The 22,212-nt window shown below is 38.6% G+C and overlaps 1 protein-coding gene across 3 annotated transcripts in view; it reads left to right on the forward strand.

The window, feature by feature from the left end:
- Positions 1–20,507, forward strand: part of ZNRF2 (zinc and ring finger 2) — a 51,968-nt gene extending 31,461 nt beyond the window's left edge. Inside the window, exons 2-6 of one of the 3 annotated variants that reach the window (XR_004355479.1) lie at positions 1,072–1,167; positions 17,154–17,259; positions 17,973–18,050; positions 19,188–19,817; positions 20,094–20,507. Coding sequence is in view for 1 of the 3 variants with exons in the window: in XM_032680394.1 (XP_032536285.1) it covers positions 1,072–1,167; positions 17,154–17,259; positions 17,973–18,030 (260 nt within the window). In the remaining 2 variants the exon portion in view is untranslated. Of the gene's footprint in view, positions 1–1,071; positions 1,179–17,153; positions 17,260–17,972; positions 18,051–19,187 lie in introns of all 3 variants that reach the window. The other 2 variants (XR_004355481.1, XM_032680394.1) reach the window with 2 other exon arrangements.
- Positions 20,508–22,212: the final 1,705 nt, after the last annotated feature.

The raw sequence follows: 22,212 nt of genomic DNA on the forward strand, positions 1-22,212 counted from the left end.
GGCAACAAACTAAAACACGTGGAACAGGCCCAGACGGGCACGTTGCTGGAAGGAGCAGTGGCCTTTTATACAGGCTTGCATCGTTACTTTTCAACAGCATGAGAGAAAAAGTTGTGCTTGTGCATTGAGTGTGGACATAGATTAGATATTTTTTGCCAAATGTTGTCCTATTGGACAACCTACCTGTAAGTATGCTCCTTGACAACTGTTGTGGATCAAGACCCCTGTTGGTGGCTTTTTGTCTCTCACTTGTGTGTTAATTATTCAACAGATCAAAATCAATCAGGCTTTTATCAGACTTTTCTGTGGACTGTAAATCTTGTCCAGCTGATCTTGTCCTTTAACTGGAAGACTGCTGTCTTTGGCAATGACATAAATTTAGGTATTAAGCACTTTTGTCATAGACTATTATGCAGTTGCATCACAATCCAGATTGTCTTGGTTATTCTTTACCCCATGTTGCCTGAGGCTGTGACCTCAAAAGCTCAACAAGTCATGCTTGGCTAGGATGAGAGAGTCAAACAAAGTCAGTGCTACAGGAAATATTAGTGATTCAGTAAGTGAGGCAACACCCCTGAGTTAATGTTTTTCCAGTGCCCCAGCCTGGTAAAAGATGCTGCTACTTGTATGATGAGATGTAAAACTGAGATCCTTGGTTAAAGTTTCAGTGCAATTCCTGGTAAAAACAGACATGTTAATTCAGAGGTCTTACCCAAGTTCAGATTTTCATGGCTGTGTCCTCTACAGATTTCTAATGTCTATTTTACTAGTCATATTATCCTCTTGCTCCTGTCCTAAACTGTTCTTAGGGTTGTTGGGAAAGTTTGCATTCCAGAGGTGCTGACATGTTTGCAATTGGCAAGAGAACAATTTCCGGAAAAAATGGTCCATTTTGAGATCTTTTGAAATCAAGGGAATTATACTCCTGTAAGAAATATCAGGTCAAAACTGAAAAGCTTCCAGGATTTTTTTTCTTTCTTTTAATGTGTGCAGAATAACTTTTTGGCTTGAATACACATATTTGCTACATGGTTGAGTGTACTCACACTTATATATTTTTATTTTCCATAGGATTCAAGTGCCCCGTATGTTCAAAATTTGTATCTTCTGACGAAATGGATTTACATCTTGTGATGTGTTTGACAAAACCAAGGATAACCTACAATGGTAAGAAAGAAGTAAGCCGATAATTATTTATTCATTTTAAACATTACTGTGATAATAATTCTTTGCATAATAAGATACTCTGGTAACTAGTTAGTGAACTCAGAAATTAGGTATGTTTTTTTGCTTGTAGTTTTTTCAAATTAATTCTTAAGAACTCGGTCTTTTTATGCTGTGTGCCAATATAATTTGCACTGTGTTCTGAAAATATAAAATTATTCTCGTTTGATTGTATGCATTCCATTTTTTGACCATTGGTCAGTGTGCATTTAGTGTCCACTTGAGATATGTGTAGCTTACATGTCCTCTCATGTGATTACCTCAAGTAGTGAGGTGGGTCAGTCAAGTCTCCTGGGGACTTTATTAAGGACTGTTACTTGACACACTGTGCATTTGCACATTATTCAAGAAAATGACCCTTTCTTGAAGGAAATAAAGAATTTCCTCCTTCTTCAACTGATTGCATATGTGATACTTCATAAGGACTGGTAGATATATGTGTTTTTGTTATTTTGATCAAACTGACCAATATCAAATGAACCGCCTGTAGTAGCCGTTTTTCCTCTACTACTAAGCTCTCCTTCTAGGCAACTTTTGATGCAAGGCAAACAGGACTTTTGCCACTGAGATCAAACCTTTCTATCACTGTAGCTTAGGCTGACACTCAGTTCTATGGTGAGCACACAAAAAGGTTTCAGGAAACTAGGACTTCAAATTTTTACTGAAATCCTAGCGCCTGCTTTGGCAGAGCTGCCCTACTACCAGAAAATCTTACAGTGTCTCTTCGATGAGATTATTGCTCACCAGTCATCAGATGTGAGAACAGAATGCAATTAGAAAGGAATTGTAGAAGAGAGGGAGCTGGAGGTTTTTTTGGAGGTGCTGATGCTCGCAAGTTGTATCAGGGAAAAATCCGATTCGATGTAAAATAGAAACGTCACATAATGAGGGTGGTCAAACATAGTAGCAGACGCTCGAAGAGGCTGTGCAACCTCCATCCTTGGAGATGGTCAGAAATTGACTGAGCAAGGCCCTGAGCAACTTAGTCTAACTTGGTTGTGCTTTGAGTGAGGGGCTGGACCAGAAGACCTCCAGAGGTCACTTCCAACATAAGTTATTTATTGCATAAATAACCTGCAGTATTATGGCTCTTTGACCCTCCAGGCACCTTGCTGTTATGGTACTCTATACTGGACTTCTTTATTGGAACAAGTCTTGAAGAATAGTTGGACCCACCTTATTCTTTATCCAGACAGCAATAATTGCAAAAATAATTTGAAATCATATGCTTAGAGAGTTGTGAAATCCATTTCACAGCACAGCACTTGAGAAAAGTAAATATTTCTTTTTTCCTCCTGTTGTTACCACATGTATATTTGAGAAGGTTGACTTCATCTAACAGCGAGGGCTTTTTTTTCTCTTTGTTTTTCCTTTTTAAATTTTGGACTGAATGTTATTCAAGATAAGTTGTGTACTGGGGGATGTTGGACGTTGGAGAGAAGAGAAGCAGGTTAGTCACCCCAGTCAAGGTGGGATAATGCTCTTGGAATCAGTTAGGGTGGAGTAGGAGGAGGCAGACTGGCAGAGAACAAGCACTGGCAGTAATCCAGCTGATGGGATGTGCACAAATGATGAGTTGACTGACTGAAATCCTTTACCCCTGCTGCTTTCTACATGTACATATGAGTGCACTCAACTGACTAACTTTTGTTGAAAGATACAGCAATTACGTAAGGTACTCTTTCAGTATCGTTTATGGTGTGTGTTTGTATCACAGCAGTGCTGTGTGTTCAGACTCTTTTTTTCGTTCCTGCACTGTTTCTCTCAGCTGGCACACTACTGGTTGGAGCTCCTTTGGGCCATCTTGTTAACTTTGTGCAGTTATTACCAGCAACATGTCATTTCTCAATTTAGGAGTGTGTCTGCTGTACAGTGAGCCTCAGAAACTCATTCTAGGAAATGGTTATATAAACTTGGAAGAAGAAAACTGCTAAATTAGGTAGGCAGGTTTGAGAGAGACACTTACTTAGAAGTATGGTCTCATTCTCATAAACACTTAATAGAAGTGTGCATTGATCCTTGTGACTCCAGTTAGTTAGCTCCTGGACTCATGGACTAAATCTTAAATTATAGCCTATAGCTGGCTATTCAGATTACTGCAACACAAAGAAAACAAGAGTATGGCTTCAGAGTTGTGCAGTGCTCAATTGCTACTTTGTGGTATGGTTGTAGTCCCTTTAATCAGGATAGTAAAAGCAAATTAACTAGCAGATTGGTGACGTAATGCTGCCGTGATTTCAGGACCAGAACTGCATACATGCTTTTTCTGCTTGTCTATTTTGCTGTTTGCCATGGTGAGAATAGTGATGAATCTGCCTTTTTGTCATAGGCCATAAGGAGGGCATCTCAAGTTTTGTTTGAGAGAAGAAAAGATGCTGCTCAACTTTTGATACCCTTTTCCAAAATGGAAGGCATTTCTTTATACTTTACTTTCTCATTGTTTTCTTGGCCTTGTGCCATACATACTCAACTAGAGCCAACTAGGCACCATTTGACTGTGTTGGTTACTGATCATTCCCAGTCCTATTACCACTAGCAGGAAAAATATCTTTTTTTTTTTTCTTTCCTTTTTTCCACCTCACCTTCTTTTGTCTCTGAGTTTTGTGTTGCACATTGAAGGGAACCTTAGACTCTGCAGATGTTGAGATATTTAGAAACTGAGCAGTTGGATCAAACTGTACTTATGTCTAGTTCTGTTCTAGATGTGTTTCCATATGATTCTGTAAATGTATTAGTTGTTCTTTCTAAGAAACACCAGGGAGCAAATTCTATGCATTTTGTCATTCTGAGAAGACAAACCTTCCTTCTTTTTAAATATGAGTCTGAGGTATATAGTCTCCCTCAGAAAAATGTTATAAGACTGTTTAGTTGTGATTTGAAGTTTAAAAAAATTAATGAGTCCTCCCAGCCAATCTCTAATTGCTTTCTGAGCTACCTTTGTGCACTGCATTTGGCAGTTGAAAGGGTCAGTGAACTGCAAACTCGGGCAGCTGTCTGATTTACATGTGTTTTCTGAAAGAGAGTGGTCACAAAATTGTCCCAGTTCTATGCTGGAAGTTACACTGATTTTCATATAAATAAATCGGTACATTTTATTAGCTTTATTCTTTCAAAATCACATGACTTGCCTGCAACAGAGATCTCATTGCTGACTCAATTTGGCATATAAAAAGAACTCTTTCTTTTTTCTGTAGAACTTTGTTCCACATCTCTTTAAACTACTTGTGGTGCTCACATATGAACCAATATCTAGGAATTTTTATACAAAAGCTGGTTAAATCAATGGTATTGTGCAAAAAAACATTGTACTGTTTGGTGATACTGTCTTAAAGAGTCTTCCTTTTCTTAACAGTTAGAAAATACTGTTACTTGCTGAGTTGCTGGGAAGCTAGAGTAGGTCCTGTGCACTGGTTAACCACTTTTATGAAGAAAGTGGGTTACTTGCTAGTTGACAGGGGTTTTTAAAAAACACTGCTAAAATATTCTGTAGCCATACCTATTTCTTTGAGCTTTTCCAAAGTGTTAAATGAGGCCCCTTGCACCACCTTGTTCAAATTTGCCATGGTGAGTTACTCAGGGAGCCCACTTCAGGACTACTCTGCAGAAGGTGTTGCTTACAGTGTAGCCCCATGTTTTGGTTGGGCTGGAGCATTTATGTGAATTTACTCAGAGCTTTGGAAGCAACATGCCTTTGATTCCTTGCTGATGATTAGAGCTATCTGGTGAATTTTAGGGTTTGGATATAATTGTTGTGCATTTTGTGTTGTTACAGTATTGATTCTTCTTTCACTGGAAAGTGTTCTCTGAAAAATTGAGAAGGCGCAGGAGAGACTTGTGACTTTAGAGGCATCATTTTTAGATGCTTTGCAACAAATGCACCGAATTCCTTCTGAAGAAACCTTGCAGTTCGTTCTGAAATAATTCTGATTTTCATTTTAAAATTCCTTTGTTTGTTTCTCAGAACACTTTGCAAGACAATATTATTTTTGTTATTATTAAAGGGCCCCTCTGAGAGCAGGGACTAGCAGCCTGGCACCTGGCCAGATGGGGAAGCCAGTGACCCCAGAGAGCTGGGGAGAGCCAGTCAGCTCACTAGACTGGTTGGCTGGCTTGGCAAGCCGGCCTGTCCTCTTTCAAAAGTTTTGATTGAATTAGCACATTCCTGTGGAATATTTTGGGTTTCATCAAGTCAGCACTTTCTGTTGGAATGGTGTTCTACTGGAAACTTTCTAAGCCGATCACCTCAAAGCCGCTTGCTCAGGGGTGGTGCTGCTTTGACATCAGTGTTGCTTTCACTCAGACCGTTCTGCATTTAATTCACATATGGCAGTGGGTCTGACTGTTGGCCAACATATTTACTGAGGTTCATTTTGAGGGGAAAAGCTTTTACTAGTGTAATTCAAAGAGGAAGAATGTTGAGACACTCAGTGCATGAACTGCTGGAGATTTTTTCCTTACTTGAAGTAAGGACTTTGTAATTTTTCTTTTTAAATTACAAGTGAATTTTTTTAGACCTATCATACTAAAAATGAGCAGGAGATCAGACATCACAGATAGCAGGGATTACAGATATAATTTTATATTAGGAGTTTATCCAATTTCTTTGAAAACAAGAATTAGTTTGTGGAAAACTGTTACAGACATAATATTGTCTGTATTCTGTCTGTAGGTGTACCTACAGACAGATAGGTGTACCAGAAGGAAAAACATGAGCAGAACTCTGGGTGCTCTTCCTATCTGGCCGTGTACTTTGTTTTCTGGGGTGTTTGATCTAACACCATGCACAACTATCCAAGAATTCCCGTGCCGTCTAACTGAATTCAAATTGACCTGGGCCATAGCACTGCAACTCATTCAGATTAGCAAGGATGCAAAGGGTTTTGTCATGATTTAAATACACTGTTTATTCTAAACCAGTTTGAGGTATTGGGTTGTATCTTGCGAGGAAAGCATTTCTTGCTGGGACTGCCACATGCCGAGACCTGCCTGTGAGCAAGTGTCAGAATCTTGAGCTGGAATCTGTGTAAGCAGTAATCCTGGTAGAGAAGTTGTCAACATCGAAATGACAGCCATAACATTTGCATTTTGATCAAAAGTAGAGACTTAACGACTGGCGTGAGTCACTTGAGAGACTAATAAAAATATTTTGGAAATGTTCTTCGTGAATGGGGCTGACCTAATTTTTCTAACACAAGTTATAAGCTTTATTGATTGCTGTCTGCTTCAACATCTTTGGGGCAAGATACTTATGCCAGAACTTGATGAGTTTATATTGCTCAGTAGACCAAAATTAAAATATTGCGCCTTAACCTGATGTTTGAACCACCAAAGTACATTATTCTGGCAGTCCTGCCCACTGCAGTGACTTGATTTCCTTGGTCACTTCTGTGCACCCAAGAGTATTTTACTCTGCTGGGATGATGCTCTCAACTATTTTGATTGATGCACTCAAAACTTCAATCTGGAATGAAAGGAATTACCAACTTCAAATTCATTTCTCTTCCAGGGTTCCTGAGATCATACCCTGAAAGACCTTGCAAAAGGGCATCTTGCCAGTCTGCTTGGAAAAGCTTAAGCTTTCCTCTTTGTCTTCATCCTTTAATAGGACTAGACTTTCAGCAGAGCAGTACAAAATAATACTAAGGCAGACCAGTTCTTTCCACTTTATCCAAGGTGTAAAATTCTCCATAGAATTTCTCAACTCTTCCATTTTTAAAGTTTAACAAGATTCTCCAGAAGTTTCTAGCTTCTTGCTCTGCCTTATGTGGTTCTGTGCTCTGTCCTCAGGGATGCAGAGGAAGAACCTTTAAAAGATAGTTTAACAGAACATGTAAAAAACCAAACTTATCCTGTGCTTACAATTAAAATAGTGATATTTACTCTTTGTTTTGATCTTATGTACTCCTGAACATCCTCCAGAGTATGTAGGAGGTTCATTCAGTGTCCCTAATGCTTTAAAACTGTTTTCTTCAGTAGTTCTTGAAATTATGTAGGGCTGTTTAACTTTGAGATTTTGTTTAATGTGGTGACAGTAGAACATTACTATAACAAATAAAATTTTCATCTCAGACATTTACACAGCTGTTCTTCTGTGAATGGATGTAATATCAGCCCAAACTTTCATAGCTTGTCTTGTACATCATTGTTACATTTAAGGAGGGAATTGTCATTTTAAGGAGGAAAATTGTGTTTGAAGACCTTGATTAAAATGTATTGACTGATTTATACTTTATCCCTTTGGGAATTGTTGGTAATGTTTGAACAAAGAGGAAACTCACTTATGTTCACCAGTGTATGCCATGGATAGCTACTTGTCCAAACCAGACTGCCAAGAGGAGCAGTGTCAAACTGTAGTTCTTCCTCCCTTTGTTCAGTAAAGCTGTATTTCTGTCCCACCATCCCACATCTCTCCTTCAACAGTTTGTGGTGCCTCTCAAAAGAGCATCACTGCAAAAGCAGCCTGTTACAGTTCAGCTTTTTGTGAAGGGAGGTTGTTCATTTGAAAGAGTAATGCTGACAGATGTCACTAAATAAAACCACACTCCATTTCAATTTGTGCCTGCCTCCTAAAAGGGGTAGGGCCTGCTTCAGTGACCCCATTTCAGCCTCAGTCACTGGATGAATTGGGTCAGTCTGTGATAGTGTGGAGCTGCAGCACTCTTAGAGGCCATAGTCTCATCTCTTTCCTCCACACTCTTTTCTATGGAGTCAGGAAAGTAAGCTGTGTGTTTGTAATGGTGTGGCTGTGAAGAAAGCTCATGAAATGGGAACACAGTGTAACTGAGAGGGAAGTGCTTTGACTGGCTGGAGTAGCGGTTCCCAGAACTGCAAATTGCCCCATTTATCATGGTAAAATATAATCTCAGAGGTTTAGTGGGGGTGATTGAGGTATCAATATTGTTTATTATTTTACTTTTCACACAAGAGAAGGGGAGGTATAGATTTGTAAAGAAGGTATGACAGCTCACTTTCGTGGTTCAAGTTGGAGATGCTCAATAGGTTATGCTGCATTTTCTCTCTGTAATGAAGTAAAGTTGACATGCTTGGATCCTGCTGAGAAGGACACACTGCAGAGATCACACCTATTAATATCTTAAACTTTTCTCTGATTTGCTGTGCATGTGACTTACTCTTTAATGAGCCTTTGAAGAGAAGGATATTTGGTTGGGTGATTCTCTGCATACTTTCCCTTGAGCCAGGCCTAAATCTGCTAGACTGAACTTCCTGTGACAAAGCCATGGCCAAAATAGCGGCAATGTCACCTCATACTTAGTTCTGGAGAGTGGGACAGTAATTTTTTTTCTCAGTACACTGGAATCGCCTTTATATAAATACATACCTGTGTCACGGGCATATTTTATATGCAGCACTGGATAAATACAGTAAAGCTTTTGACAGCTATAGAACAACCCTGCTTGTTTCTGAAATAAATAAAGTGGGATCATTCATGTGCTGAATAGCTCAAGTTGTTTCTTTTGCTTATAAGCTACTCCTTAACCTCAGATATTGCCGTTGTCTTTCTGTTGTACTGACAGTGCTGCTCAAGTCAAATGACAGTTCTTGTCCTAGAAAATTACAGCTACACCTGTACCACAAAGAACATCTGCAGGTGACACGGGGAGTGATTCAGATGGGGGGACCCGATACTCTGCGCTGTCACTGTGTTTCTCTTACATAATGCCTGCGCAGTGCTGCCTGCAGCAGAGAGCCGAGGGACGGTCCTGCGAGCGCTCGCTGTGCTGTGACTCCGCATCATGTGATGCGGGCAGACAGGAGCTACCTTCCATGCCTTACACTTAATCAGTCTTTAGCTCTGAGAGGTCATTCAGAGGATGTCATAAATCGTGTCTGCAACTGCTGCAGTCTTGTGACTGCTGGGAACTTAGCTCCAGGGGAAATAACGTTCCTAGTTTTGTATGGTAATTCTGCAGTCTTTAAAGCTGATACCTCTAAAACCTTAAGATTTTACTCATTTGCTAGCAACAACCTGCCTTCTTTTTCTTTTTTCTTTTTTCTTTTTTTTTTTGTTAAAGTTGCTCTGTGGAGACAAAACCTTGAAAATACCCCTTTTCTAATCTTAGAGAATGGGTTTCATTGGCTGGATTTTGAAATCAAAGTACTTCAATTCATTATGTTTTAAAACATAAATGCCAAACTACATCTCACTGAGACTGAGTGATCTGTGCAGGAATTTCATGGTATTTTCTTCCCTAAATTCCTCACTGCTTTACAGGGACTAGTACAGATTGTTTGCAGACCAGGATATTTTTTTTTCCTAAAGAAATACGAAAGAATAAGGGGCACTATTCTTGCTCAGAAACTACCCCGAGGGCAGATCAATTTGCAAGTATTGCCTGAAATGTCATTTGTAGTTTATTTTTTTTCTTCATATTAAAGTCTTGCTTTAAAACCGGCTATCTTTTGATTACTTAAATAGTCTTGTTCTTCTGAGTTGCAGACTCAGCTCTTCAGTGTAGAAAAGAAGTCCATCCAGCTTTTGCAGGGGATTTCAGTGATAAAACAAGCCTAACTTCAGAAACAATCTGGGTGAAAACATTGTTACTGTGGTGGAGTACTCTTATTTCCAAACTGGGGATTATTATTACTGCTTACACAGGGGAAAAGATTACCCATTTCTAGTATTTTTAGCAAAATCCAGTGATTCTAGACCAGGCTCTAAATTGCCTACTGACACAGGTACAAAATACTAGACTTGCCTATTGTAGCCTCCCTGGTGGAACCTCCTTGCTCCTCGAAGTTTGCTTAACTTTGTCTCAGGTGGCTACAGATTTGCTTGGCTACAGAAATAACCCCAAGTTTTAACGTACAGCTGAAACACAAGAAACTTCATTCTTGCTAGATTTAGTGCTGAACTATGTTAACACTTAGGAAACCTTGTTAAAGTTTCCTCATAAAAATATCAACTTCCATTTTAACGCTGCACTAACAGCTATCTGTAATTTAAAACCATGTCAAATTTTCATCATTTTGACCATGTTCCTCGTGCCCTCTTTCCTTGTGTGAAGTTTCATTAGATAGTCTTCATGTAATGTTAGGTATTGGATAGCCTCTGTGTAGCTAAGCAATAATGTAGTATTCTTTGATAATTTTTAGCCCGTAAATAATGTTTATTTATTTGGAATCAAGAGATGGAAGGAACAATTGTTTGATTAACACTTACCTTTTTTTTTTTTCTCCCCAGTTCCAAGGAAGTCTATTTTAATCTATGGCTTTATTACTTGAAATACTTTGTTTTCATAATGGCATCCAATTGTTTTGCTAACCTGTAAATTGAAAAAAAATAGGAGAAAAATATAACTTTAATATGGTTGTGGAACTATACTGCCAGATTGTAGGCATATAACTTGGAACAAATACTGGACAATTGTCTTCGGGGACTTTTGTTTTCGTAAACACATCTCCTATGTTAATCTTTTTGTGTTATTGTGAATGATCATAGTTGCTGAATACTGTTGAAATTATATAGGTGTCTTGTATTTCAATTAATTGCTTTAAAATTTAAAGGAAAGCTTATGGGTAGTTTGGTTTTTTAGTGGTTTTTTTTTTCCTCCTCTTGCAATTAAAGACCCATATACTCAGCATCTTACTGGTATAGTAATAACCTGTAGGTATATGTTAGCACCAGAAATAATGTATCTCAGTGCTTGCTGGAATAAATTATAATAGTGGATAATGGGTTAGTGTAGAGAAGAAAAATGGAGATAGCTTTGAAAACTCTGACTCATTATTTGATGTTATCAGAACCCTTTGCATTCAGACATGTTTTGCATTCCGTCTATATCACAAGGATAATTGCATTTAAAATAGGAATAGCTTGGAAAAAGCAGTCTGTCTGCTGAGAACACTAAAGACAGACAAGTAAAAATTATGCAGTGATTTATATCCCTGTCCCGTGTATACATGTTAACACCAGACATTCAGTTTTAACTTGGAGAAGGCTGATCTTGAGCCTGCTGGGAAAAGCACCCTGTAGGCCTAGCACCTGGCAGTGGGGTTAATAAGCCAGACTTTATGCATGCTGAGTTTTGGCACCAGTGTTTTCATTGTTTGTTGCTCAGTAATACATCATATCTTCCCTAAGAATAGTGTCATAGTCACACACAACTGTTTTTTCTCCCTTCCTCCTGTTTCGACCTTAGGCTCATACTTTCATCTTTCATGCCATCTTCCTTAGTGGTGCTTCCTGTGCGTTCATTTTGCATCAGATCAAACTAAACTTCTCTGCAAGCTTGCAAAGAAATGAGTCAGTTACTTGGCCAGTGTTAAAAGACTGGAAAAAAGATTTGGCAAAACTCATTGTGCTCAGGGCACCTGTAGGAAGCCTGGAATAGGAACCTGAAAAAGGACAAAGTGAACAAAACATGGAATCAAATCCTTCATCCAGCTTCAAAACAAGTCACTATTAAAGTAACCAATGTTGCCCAGAGTAATAGGATAGCTAATTTGATCTGAGCTGCTTCTCTTCATTCCCTCTCTGCCTCTGCTCTTCAGGGACACTATTACCCTATCCTTTCGTTCTGTGAAATTTTCTAATGGGCTTCCTTCATCTGCCTTCTGTCAGATGAGAGTTCTCACAGATTTCATTAGGCCAGCATGTCCCCATCACACTCCTGGTTCATTGCAGACTACGAAGAATGAAACTTCTTAATTGAAAATCATTGCAAAGCAATTTCTCTGGCTTCTGACTGTAGTTTCAGTGATGGTGAATGGTCGAAGACTTGCCATTTGGAAAAACTGTGTTCTGCAATCTTTTCGGTTTCCTTTCGTGTTAGGGATAAAATAAATTTAGCCACTTAAAAAAGCTGACAAAGCAAAAGGTATTTCCTAACCTCAGTGGGGATCTTTTTGAACAGCCACGTCCACATCCTGCAATTGCAAGATCTTATCCAATTTAGATCTTTTCTTCAGCTTGATCAGAGACACTCATCCTCTGTTTTACTTACTCTGCCACAACCATGCTCTACCTTACTTGCCCAGTTTTTATGAATGCTGTTGGCGGTAGCATCTAGTTGTGATTTGGAAAAGTTGCTCCTTTTAACAGACTTACACGTCTTAGTTAAGTCTTCCTTTCAATTGTAAAGCTATTGGAAGAGATCTGTCTCTACACAGTATGAAAGGAATTCTTCACTCTCCTTGTGACCACAGAGGGATCTTTTCCTGATGAAATCATTAACACAGATTCCCATACTACCATAAGAAGCTACTATAGGTAAATATTCTTGGGGTTATATGCTTGACTGGTTGTGTTGTGGCTGACGGTTTTGTGTTTGTTTCTGGTTTTTTGTTTGTTTTGTTTGTTTAGTTTTGGTGTGGTATGGGGTTTTGGTTTATTTTTTGTTGTTTTGTTTTTTTTAACTTTTGATGAAGAAATTATCTGCTATGCAAACCAAGCTGGACTTCAGGCCTCTCATTTCCCTTGAATGTACCCTGCTTGGTGACAGGACCTAATCTCTGCCCATTGCTCAAGGGGAAGCTGTATTGTTCAGCCACCTCTGAAATAGATCTCTGGATTACAGTCGCAAATTTTCAGCAGGTCTAAATTGATTTTTCACCTATCATAGTTTCTTAGTACTGGTACGGATTGGCAAGCACATATAAGTAGTGCTTAAATATTTTGCTTTGGTTTACACCATGAAGAACAAAAATAATATAATTTATTCTAGCAAGCAGAGAGATAGAGTATTTCTTGTACTAACAAGTACCTACCTACAGGTTATTACTATCCCAGTAAGATAATGAGTATATGGGTCTTTAATTTCAAGAGTAGGAAAAACACCCAAATGAACAAAGATCTGTGTGTTTGGATCAAACACTGGTATTCCTTCTTGCCTGCTTCTGTAAGTTTCCTTCATCCGATCTCTCTCCAGCTCCCTGTAAGAAGCAAACTCTTTGTCAGCAATACATGCTGGTTGCCTCTGGCCATTTAATCAACCACTCCTCCGTTTGTAGCATATTTGTGGTGTAAGATCCTCTTTGATGGTAAACTCAGCCTTGAGAAGTGTAAATCATTCTTACCTGATGGAGCCAAGGAGGACGCATTCCCCAAGTGATACTTTCTTACGCTGTTTCCTAAGGTATCTTATTTTGCTGCTGCTTTGTTTCTTGTGGGTTTGTCCCTTTACATGCTGCTTTTAACTCCTGACATTCAAGATTGATTCCCTATAACCTGAGAGGTCATGTAATAATGATGAAAACCCAAGAAAACAACTTGAAGACAGCTTCTTTATTCCGTGTGTTGCAATAAGCAGCTTTCTTTCAGAAAGCATGTGTTAGGGTACACCATTCATGATGGAGTTTCACAGTGGGGCACTAGTTTGGTACTGCTGCATTCAAGACTTTTTGTCCCAGTTGCCTCCTGATGAGACAATATTTAGAGGTGTTATCATTTCCTGGGAGTAATGTTTCCTAAGGGAGAGGGGGAAGCCTTGGGAACAAAACACAGCATGCCAAGGAAGACTATTCAAGAACAAGATATTCCTTGGGTCATTCAAAACACAAATATACGTCAGTTCAGTTGGAATGGGGACTTAGTATGGAATGGGTAAGGTTGGCACACAGTGTCTTTGCATCATGTTCTGGAGGACAAGACTATTTATTTGTGGTTAATTTATGAACAGGTACAGCTCTTTGGCCTGTATCTAGACTAAAACGTGACAATTTAAGGACATGGTACTTACAAATGTGATGAATGGAACTTATCTTTAGAAATCAGTGCAACAGGAGAAAGTTGTTTAGCTATCTTGAAAAGATTTAATGTCTAAGGGCATCTCAAACTGCAAGCAAACCTAGTAACAGAAGTTGGAAAGACTGTAGCTTAAGCAGAAGTTTCAGAGTCAATCAGATAACTGTATTGAGAGCAAATCTGGAATCACTGTAGAAATGTATAGACACTCTGGCAATAAATCTCAACACAGGAGCACAAGGCGTTTCATGTCTAATTGGGCTGATAAAATTTATCTTGTATGAATACGTATTTCACCCCAGCACTTTCTACCAGCAGTACAAACATGGACTGAGAAAGCTGTTACGCTGATCCTAACAGCATAGGAGTGGCTGTGGATGTTGTTGCTTGGAAGCAAGGATCTTTATTTCACTGACTACCTGGCCTTTTTTCAAAGCCTAGCTTTTCACTGCGAGTCCTGGGATGCAAACATGGCTTTGTCTAAGACCAAGGTATCTTAATTGGACATTGTATTAAAGCTGTGTTATTTAAACTTGGGGTTTAATTTTCTATCCCATCCCCCCCCCCCGAACTGTAACTTGTATTGATTCTATGTATCATACAGTTGCAGATAGATTTCCATTGTGGCCACTGAAGCAAAACTTCTTTATGAAAGAACTGTTTTCTTCAGTGTACAAATCCTTCTCCCCTCTATATTAATTAGCTACCTGGATGCATTTGTAAACTAGACTGTTTTATACTAATCCTGCTCCCTGAAATGTATTTCTGTCACTACTATGTCAGTTTCTGTCTTTATTCGACAAGAAATAAGTGCTTTTTCTCCACCATACACCTGATCATAATCTGTGAAGAGGATGACGGGAAAGCAGTTCACACGAGTGCTTCATTTTATGAACTGTATTTTTATCAGACAGCTTTTTAATTTCTGTTATCAAAGCTTGACTAAATGCTTCCCTCTTGAGAGTGCTGAGGGAGCAGGGCTGGGGTTTAATACACTGGATGTATCTTAGGGCCATTTTGTTTTAGGTAGCAGTTGCTGATCTGATAAAGGGACTCCATGGAAAAAACCTGCTTTTATTAAGTATGCTTTGTGTACATGATACATGCTTGCATTATTAATGGTGTTGCTTCCTGCAGCCTAACTGTGGGAAGAAAGCAGATCTGCCCATAGGACTTTTGGCAAAGTTCTTATGCAAAGAGGCGGTCTAGGAGGGTAGTGTCTGAGAGCCTCAGGCAAAGATTAATATCTCTGTAGCAGGACAATGCTGTCTGGAGAGTATGTGCCTCCTGGTGTCAGAAATTGGAATATCTTTTTATTAAAAAACAAAACCAAACAAAAAAACCCAACAGCCACCAAAAAACAACCTTAAGAAAGTATTTATCCCAAGCACCCTCTTCTGGGCAAGTTGACAGAGTTCTTAAAATCTTTTGTATTGTTTTAACTTACTTTATCTCTGAAGTATCTCTAATGTTCTCAGAAGCTTACAGCTTCTGATAGAACAACAGAAGCAATTTTTTAATACAACGCCTTCTAATAATGTTACCACATTGAAATACATTTTTAAAATTTTCTTTGTTATTTTGTTTTGAATATTCTTCTTTATAACAGTTTGCTTCATGTTATATATTTTTCACACCTCCTCAGGAAGGTGACATTATATGGTGTTTTTAGCATAACCAATGAATATAGCAGAGACTGAAATAAGCACTGTTTTAGAAACCCAAGCACCTGCAAGACAGCTTGCTGTCATTTAATGGAAACAATGTAGACCTAATTTCCTCTCACTTTTTTTGCTACCATGATAGCTTTGTGGTTGTCTGTTATTTTCTGTGTTTGGAAAGCCAGTGGTGAGTATTGGAGCCACTGGAGAGAACAGCATAGAGTGCTGGTTTCTCAGTCATGCCTGGAAACGGGTATTCTCCATAAACAGTCGCTTTAGGTGCTTTTGGTAAAGAAGGGGAACCTTTTCCCGTGAAACTGTGGAAACTTGAACACGTGGGCTTTATTTTGCCAAGTGTGCACCTTTCTGATTGTACCAGAGACTGCATTGCCAGCTTGGTTGCTATGTGGTCTCGTATTGGGAGTGCTCTGTGGGCTGTGTGAGGTTGTGTGTAACTGGGACTTTTAATCTGCTTCTGGCAAACAGGGCCTTACGTGATCTCCTGTTTTGTGTCATACTAAGACTGAATTCTGCATCCCACATTCTGGCTAAGAGAAGTGTCCAAGAGAGAAGGTTTTTATTAAAAATAATATGTTTTCCCAGAAACTTATTTTTGAAAGCCAACTCTTTTGCATTCCTAGTAGCTTACTTTTTCCTCCTTTGTTAAGGGACTTGATAATGCTGCAAAAAATTCAGTATCTTCAGGAGTTTAGGGTCATTGGAGCCATACAGCACTGATCTTTCCCTGATGAAAATCTCCCATTCTTACAGCTAACAGTTACACTGTTAGCTAACTGTTAGCTAACTGTTAAAGCTAACTTTACACTGAAAAAAAGGTGGATGCGATGTAGAACTTGCTACATGGTGAGAAGAGGTGGAGGATGTGAAATATGAGCAAGGCTGGTAAAAGAATGCCAGATGGGTAGGAGAGTAAAAAAAAGAAAAACAAATGATAGACTAAGTGTTTAGAAGTTAGGAACAATTTTATCTAGTTACTTACCTACAGTGCCTTGTCCAGAGAAATGTTACATTCAGGCTTGAGCTTAGCCTCCATGTTGAAAACTGAGCGTAAGGAAGAAAGTACAGCTAAGAAAAACCCAGTCCTGGAGGCATTACATACCACCTGTATCCAGAACCCAGTTTCTCCGATGTTCACGTCTTGGGGTTGGCAAACACAGTGTTTGTCTACTGTGGCTGTGTGGTTCAGAACCTGTGAGATGCTGTCACAGTATAGATCTGCTGTCACAGTATAAACTCCAAAGGAACGCTGACTGTTGGTTATGGGTACCCTTTTTCTCCATATGGGTGTCTTCCTACAGGACTTCATTTTGAGCTATGGCAGTATTGTTCAGGCAAGAAATGGAATCATAGCCATATTTTAATTTGAGCTGCTAAGAGGTCTCTCATCATGAATCAGCTGGTGTGTCACTTAACTTTACCTTGACAGGACTTTCTGCAGAACAAGAAATACCTTCTTCTGTAGCTGTCCTTGATGTTCTGAATAAGGAACATTTTGCCTGTAGTAGTCTGCTTTTTAACCATTTCACTTTGTGCTCTTTCATCAGAGGATGTGCTGAGTAAAGATGCTGGGGAGTGTGCAATATGCCTGGAAGAGCTGCAGCAAGGAGATACTATAGCACGGCTGCCTTGCCTCTGCATATATCATAAAGGGCAAGTATTCCTTGGGATGGATATAAAATATGAGAAGGTTGCATTTACTGGGTAACTCCTTAAGGGGTGCTTAAAGGAGCTTTAAAACTTAGTTGCTTTTTACATTTGAAAACAAACAACAAAGAAATGAGAGCAGCAACCCTAAAGATGTTTTTTAAATGACATCTCTCTGCATCTTCACCATGTATTTGAAGTTATTTTTCCCTGCTATAATTTTCTCATTCTTGCAAAATCACCTGTGTGGGGAAGGAGTGCACATCATGGCTGAGGAGCTTAGCGTGCTTATGTTTTGTCAAATGCTAATAGATGTGGGCAGGGAGGAGGGGGAATGCTTTTTAAACCTGTTTCATATTTTATTTTCACAAGTGTCTGTAACTACGGGAAGTAAAATGTCAATGAATTATATCAGCAAAATGATGATGTTAATAGTGAAGTAACCTGTGTATAAAAGCTGGATAGCAACTCATAAAATGCTTCCTGAGAAAATTTTAACACTTAGGAAATTTAGTTTTTCAACAGTGTTTAATATCTAAATATTATTGTGGTTTGGGGTTATTAATTTTTCCAATTATGTGTGTGTATGATACACTTTGTATAATATAAAATCCTACTAGTCATTGAAATTATGAGAAACCAATTTATATTCGTATGTTACTGCTAAATGTTTCTGATATTCATGTCAATTGTTTTCATTTTTGTTTTGTATCCAACAGCTGCATAGATGAATGGTTTGAAGTAAATCGATCTTGCCCTGAGCATCCATCTGATTAAGACAAGATTCATGTTTTTAGGTAATGTTTATTTTTAGACATGTACATTTCAACATTAAATATCTTGATTATCTGGAGCAACTCTATGCTAATTTTTTTTTCATTTGTGAATTTACTACTATGTCTCAGAACTATAATATTAATCAGTAAGCATTGACATGCATTGCAATATAGGTAAAAGGTTTCTGCATCCTAACATGGCATGGTCTGAAATATTATGTTCCAGTATTAGTACTGGAAAGCGGCAAGTAATGGCAATTTAAGCTTTAGCCATTAACTTCTAAAGAATATTTTTCCATGGAAATGAAACAAAATTAAAATAATATAATTGTGTAATTTTGGATTGTTTCATGAGTACTGGCATTTATTTCTGACACAAAGCTTTTGGAATCATATGAAAAAGTTAAAACTAGATGTTTTTAGAACTGCTTTCATGTTAATGCATTCCAGAATGTTTAAAATATATAAATAAATAAAAAATGTTGACCTGTTTCTAACCATCCCATCTCACGCGTATTTCCAGCTCATGTTTTGTTTTAATGATTGCAGATCTGCAATCAGTGTCAAAAGTTTAAAGGCTAGGTTTATTCTTTTTGTTGACTAACTTGAAAACTTTATCATACATTAAGCCCCTAAGCATTGCAAAACACACTAACAATCATCATAATTCTTAGATACATAGAGATATCTGAAATTCTAGCTGGTGTCTGAGGGTTTGGTTTTGTTGTTCTGAGGGAAACTGAAGTCTTCATCACTGGCATTTATTTGTGCATTTATTTCATGTTGCTTCATGAGTCTGTGTTGCAGGGGTAGCAGAGAAAACCTGAAGGAAGGTATCCTGCTACAGGGATAATTGTTTTAATCTTAGGGCAGTGTTAGCCAAAATTAATAAACAAATGCATTTCCTGTATTGCCCCCAACTACTGACTGTGGCAGAAACCTACATGCTGTTCATGAATACCTTTGTCTCTGTACATGCTCATGGGTGTCTAACCTCATATTAAATTCTATTTGCTTTGTTTACAGCAGAGATGGTGATAACTAGGGGCTTAGGAAAAAGGGGAAGGAAAACACGGTGGTTGTGCTCATGCTGTTTTAAGTGTGTTCTGTACTGAAATAGCTGAAATGATGGTACTTTGTCTTCTGCTTTTCCAACAGCTGCTTCCACTGATCAGAAAACATAGGAGATGTGAGGTTCCCTTGCTGAACACAGCATGCCTGGCTTGAGACTTAGAGTTCTTTGTGGCTGAAAAAGGCAAAGATGGACAATGACATGGGAAAAACATTGCAGACACCAGTTAGTTACTTGCCAGTAGTGCTCAGTATACCAAACACTCATGCAAAGGACATACAGGGATTTTGAAAATGCTGCACATCCTGTAACAATCGACTCCCCACAGACATTACTGACACTATTTTGTATCGAAGGCCAAAGTTCCTAATTTCAGCCTAACTTCTGGTTCTGTGAAGAAGCGAGTTATTGGACACGTTTCCTACTGTCTCGAGTGGAAGCGGAGATGTTCGATACGTGCTATCTGAGACCCTTGCAGGAGGATGGCCCCGGATTTGAGTGGGAACATTTTCACCTTCTCGTTGGCTGAAGAATAGTAAATGGCAAACTAAATAAATTCTAATAGTGTGACCTTAATTTACTGAATTCACACCTGGTTTTATGTTCTTCACTTTTTTCAAGAACAGAAAACATAAACTGCTCTGCGTAGGAATATTTCAAAATTTTGTAACTAAACCTTTGTCACAATGCAGTCCAAAGAGTAAAAACCAAGACAGGTAACTAATTTATATTGATCAAACTATAGAGATTGTTGAGATCTGCACATTGTATTGCTATTTAAGTAACTAAAACATCTCTTTTACTGCTTGTGAGTAAAAACTACAAAAAAAAATGCAGCAAAGCAAAATCTTACAGCTATGCAACTTTTTTTAAAATAGGAAAAAGAAAAGAATTACCAATTTTAAGTGCTGCCAGTTAAGGTAATTTGTTTAACGGGTATTTTTTTAAAGATGTTTCAGGTAATTATTTTATTGTACTACTCTCATCTCCAGGCTGCCTCCTGAGGTGTAAATGAATAACTGCAAATGTGGGCACAGCAAGAGGTTTTTATAGGCACAGGCGAGAGAACATCGAGGTGGGATTTGTGTTTAATTTTTAAAACATGCGCAAGTTCATGTTTCCTTGTTTGAATGTTTTTTTGGTGGCAGGATCTGTAGTAGTTTGCATCTAAACCCTTGGTCTCTTCATGTGGAGACCAGCATTTGACAGTGTGGTTTGTTTTGGTTATTGTTTGTTTTTTTTTTTAATGCATCTGCATTTGTTTAATTTATTATTATTTTACTGTATTATATTGTTATAACCAAGGCTTCACGAAACACAGGATGTCTCTGGGTGTGTACATCAAGTAAAACTGTGTATAAATATTAGTTCCCATGAAGTATCACAGTTAAAATAAAAGAAGACAGGGAAAAAAAGACAATAAACTGGAACAGATATCAGGGCTTAGAAACATGCTTTTTATATTGAGAATTAATTGTAGTGGTTTCTGAATTTCACAGCACAGGGAAGAGTTTATGAATATTTATTAGCAACAGCATTCTTAGTGAGTTTCAATAGTTAAAATAAGTTGCACAACACTTCAAACATTTTTCTTGTACATAAATAATTCTGGTTTTCTTTTTTTTGTTTAAGTACACATTTCTCTCTGTTGCTACTGTGATTCATATCAAAAAGGGCAAAGAACAGGAGCAACTGCTGCTATCTGGAGAACAAGTGCAGTGCGTGTTCTTAAACTCTCCCATCTTGCTTGAAGAGCAGTTCTTCCCTGGATAACATTTTCTCCTGAATGTTGCTCTGTAAAATGCCTTTGTTATGCTGCAAATCTAAAGGAGTCCAAACTAGGTAATTGTCATAGTTGCCAGTGCAGTTTCTACATTTTTGGGCTTGCATCACTGGTTTCAGCGGAACCTGTAACTATGGGGCCCTGTTGTATTCTCTTTTTCAGTGGGAGCAGAATCATTTTGTCACACGTTCAATTCCGTAGTCACATCAAATGTACAGTTGTTCCCTGTAAAGAGCCCTTTCTCAATGAGAATATTTGTGTTGCCTTGTATTATCTTGGGGAAGGGAGGGAGGGGATGAGGAATTACAGCACCTGTTATACTCAAATAGTGGTGTTGCCTGCAGGCCCACTTTTTCAATGTTTTAAATTCCTGATACCTTCTGAAAGTAAAGCTTTTGCATTTGCATTGATGTAATGTTTGCTGTTGGCTTCATGCCTACAGAAACCTTGTAGCAACGTAAAGGGGGTAGGTAAGTGTTTTGATGTCCTGGGCTCTGAGGTCATAGATAGCCTTTGGCTTGGGGATTAAGTAGGTAAATATTATAAACATGAATCTGTTTACAACTTGAGCTCAGTTTTGGTAGTTCATGGTAGTAGCTGATTTAAAGACCATTATCACTGTTGTCCCATGTTTAGGAACAGTGTTAGAAAAGCATGCCACAAGCCAATGCACTGTGCATGGTTTTGCAGGCAAGAGTCCATCGCTACTTCCATCAGCACAGTAGAGCAGCAATACCTTGGATTATTTGAGGAACTGACATGAGGTCAGCCTTAGTTTGACATTCTTGGTATCCATGAATCTCTTCTGAAAGACTATGGGGGGTTTTCTTGTATCAAAACCTGTAATAGAGACCAAGCCTAGAATGACCCTGGAAGCATGGCAGTGATGCTTGGGTTTGAAAACACCTGTGGAAACTCACCTAGGTAAGCTTTCTGTCACCATCAGTTGCTGATGACCATGCTGTAGGCATAGCTCTAGTCATAGGCAACACCTTCATTTTGAAAACATCCTCACAGGGGTGCTGAGTCACTGTGCTTCAGAAGGGGAAAATAAAACACCAAACAAGTCCTGTGTCTTGATCAAGGAATACCACACTTGTCCACAAGAAGCAATAACTTATATTATGGTGCGATATGCTTCTTTGCCTGTAAATATCTTGAGATTGCCAATTCTGTGCTGTTTCAGAGTATTTTTCTGTCATCTGGCCTGTATCTTCCCTAAGTATGTAAAGGTGTGAAATAATTCCCATACTCAGGTCTGCCATAAACATGCTGCTTGCCAGCAGGGGAAGAGTGGACTCGACACTGTCTTGAAATGTGAGATTTTT

This window comes from Chiroxiphia lanceolata, chromosome 1 (genome assembly GCF_009829145.1).
Source record: "Chiroxiphia lanceolata isolate bChiLan1 chromosome 1, bChiLan1.pri, whole genome shotgun sequence".
In the NCBI taxonomy this organism is placed as follows: Eukaryota; Metazoa; Chordata; class Aves; order Passeriformes; family Pipridae; genus Chiroxiphia; species Chiroxiphia lanceolata.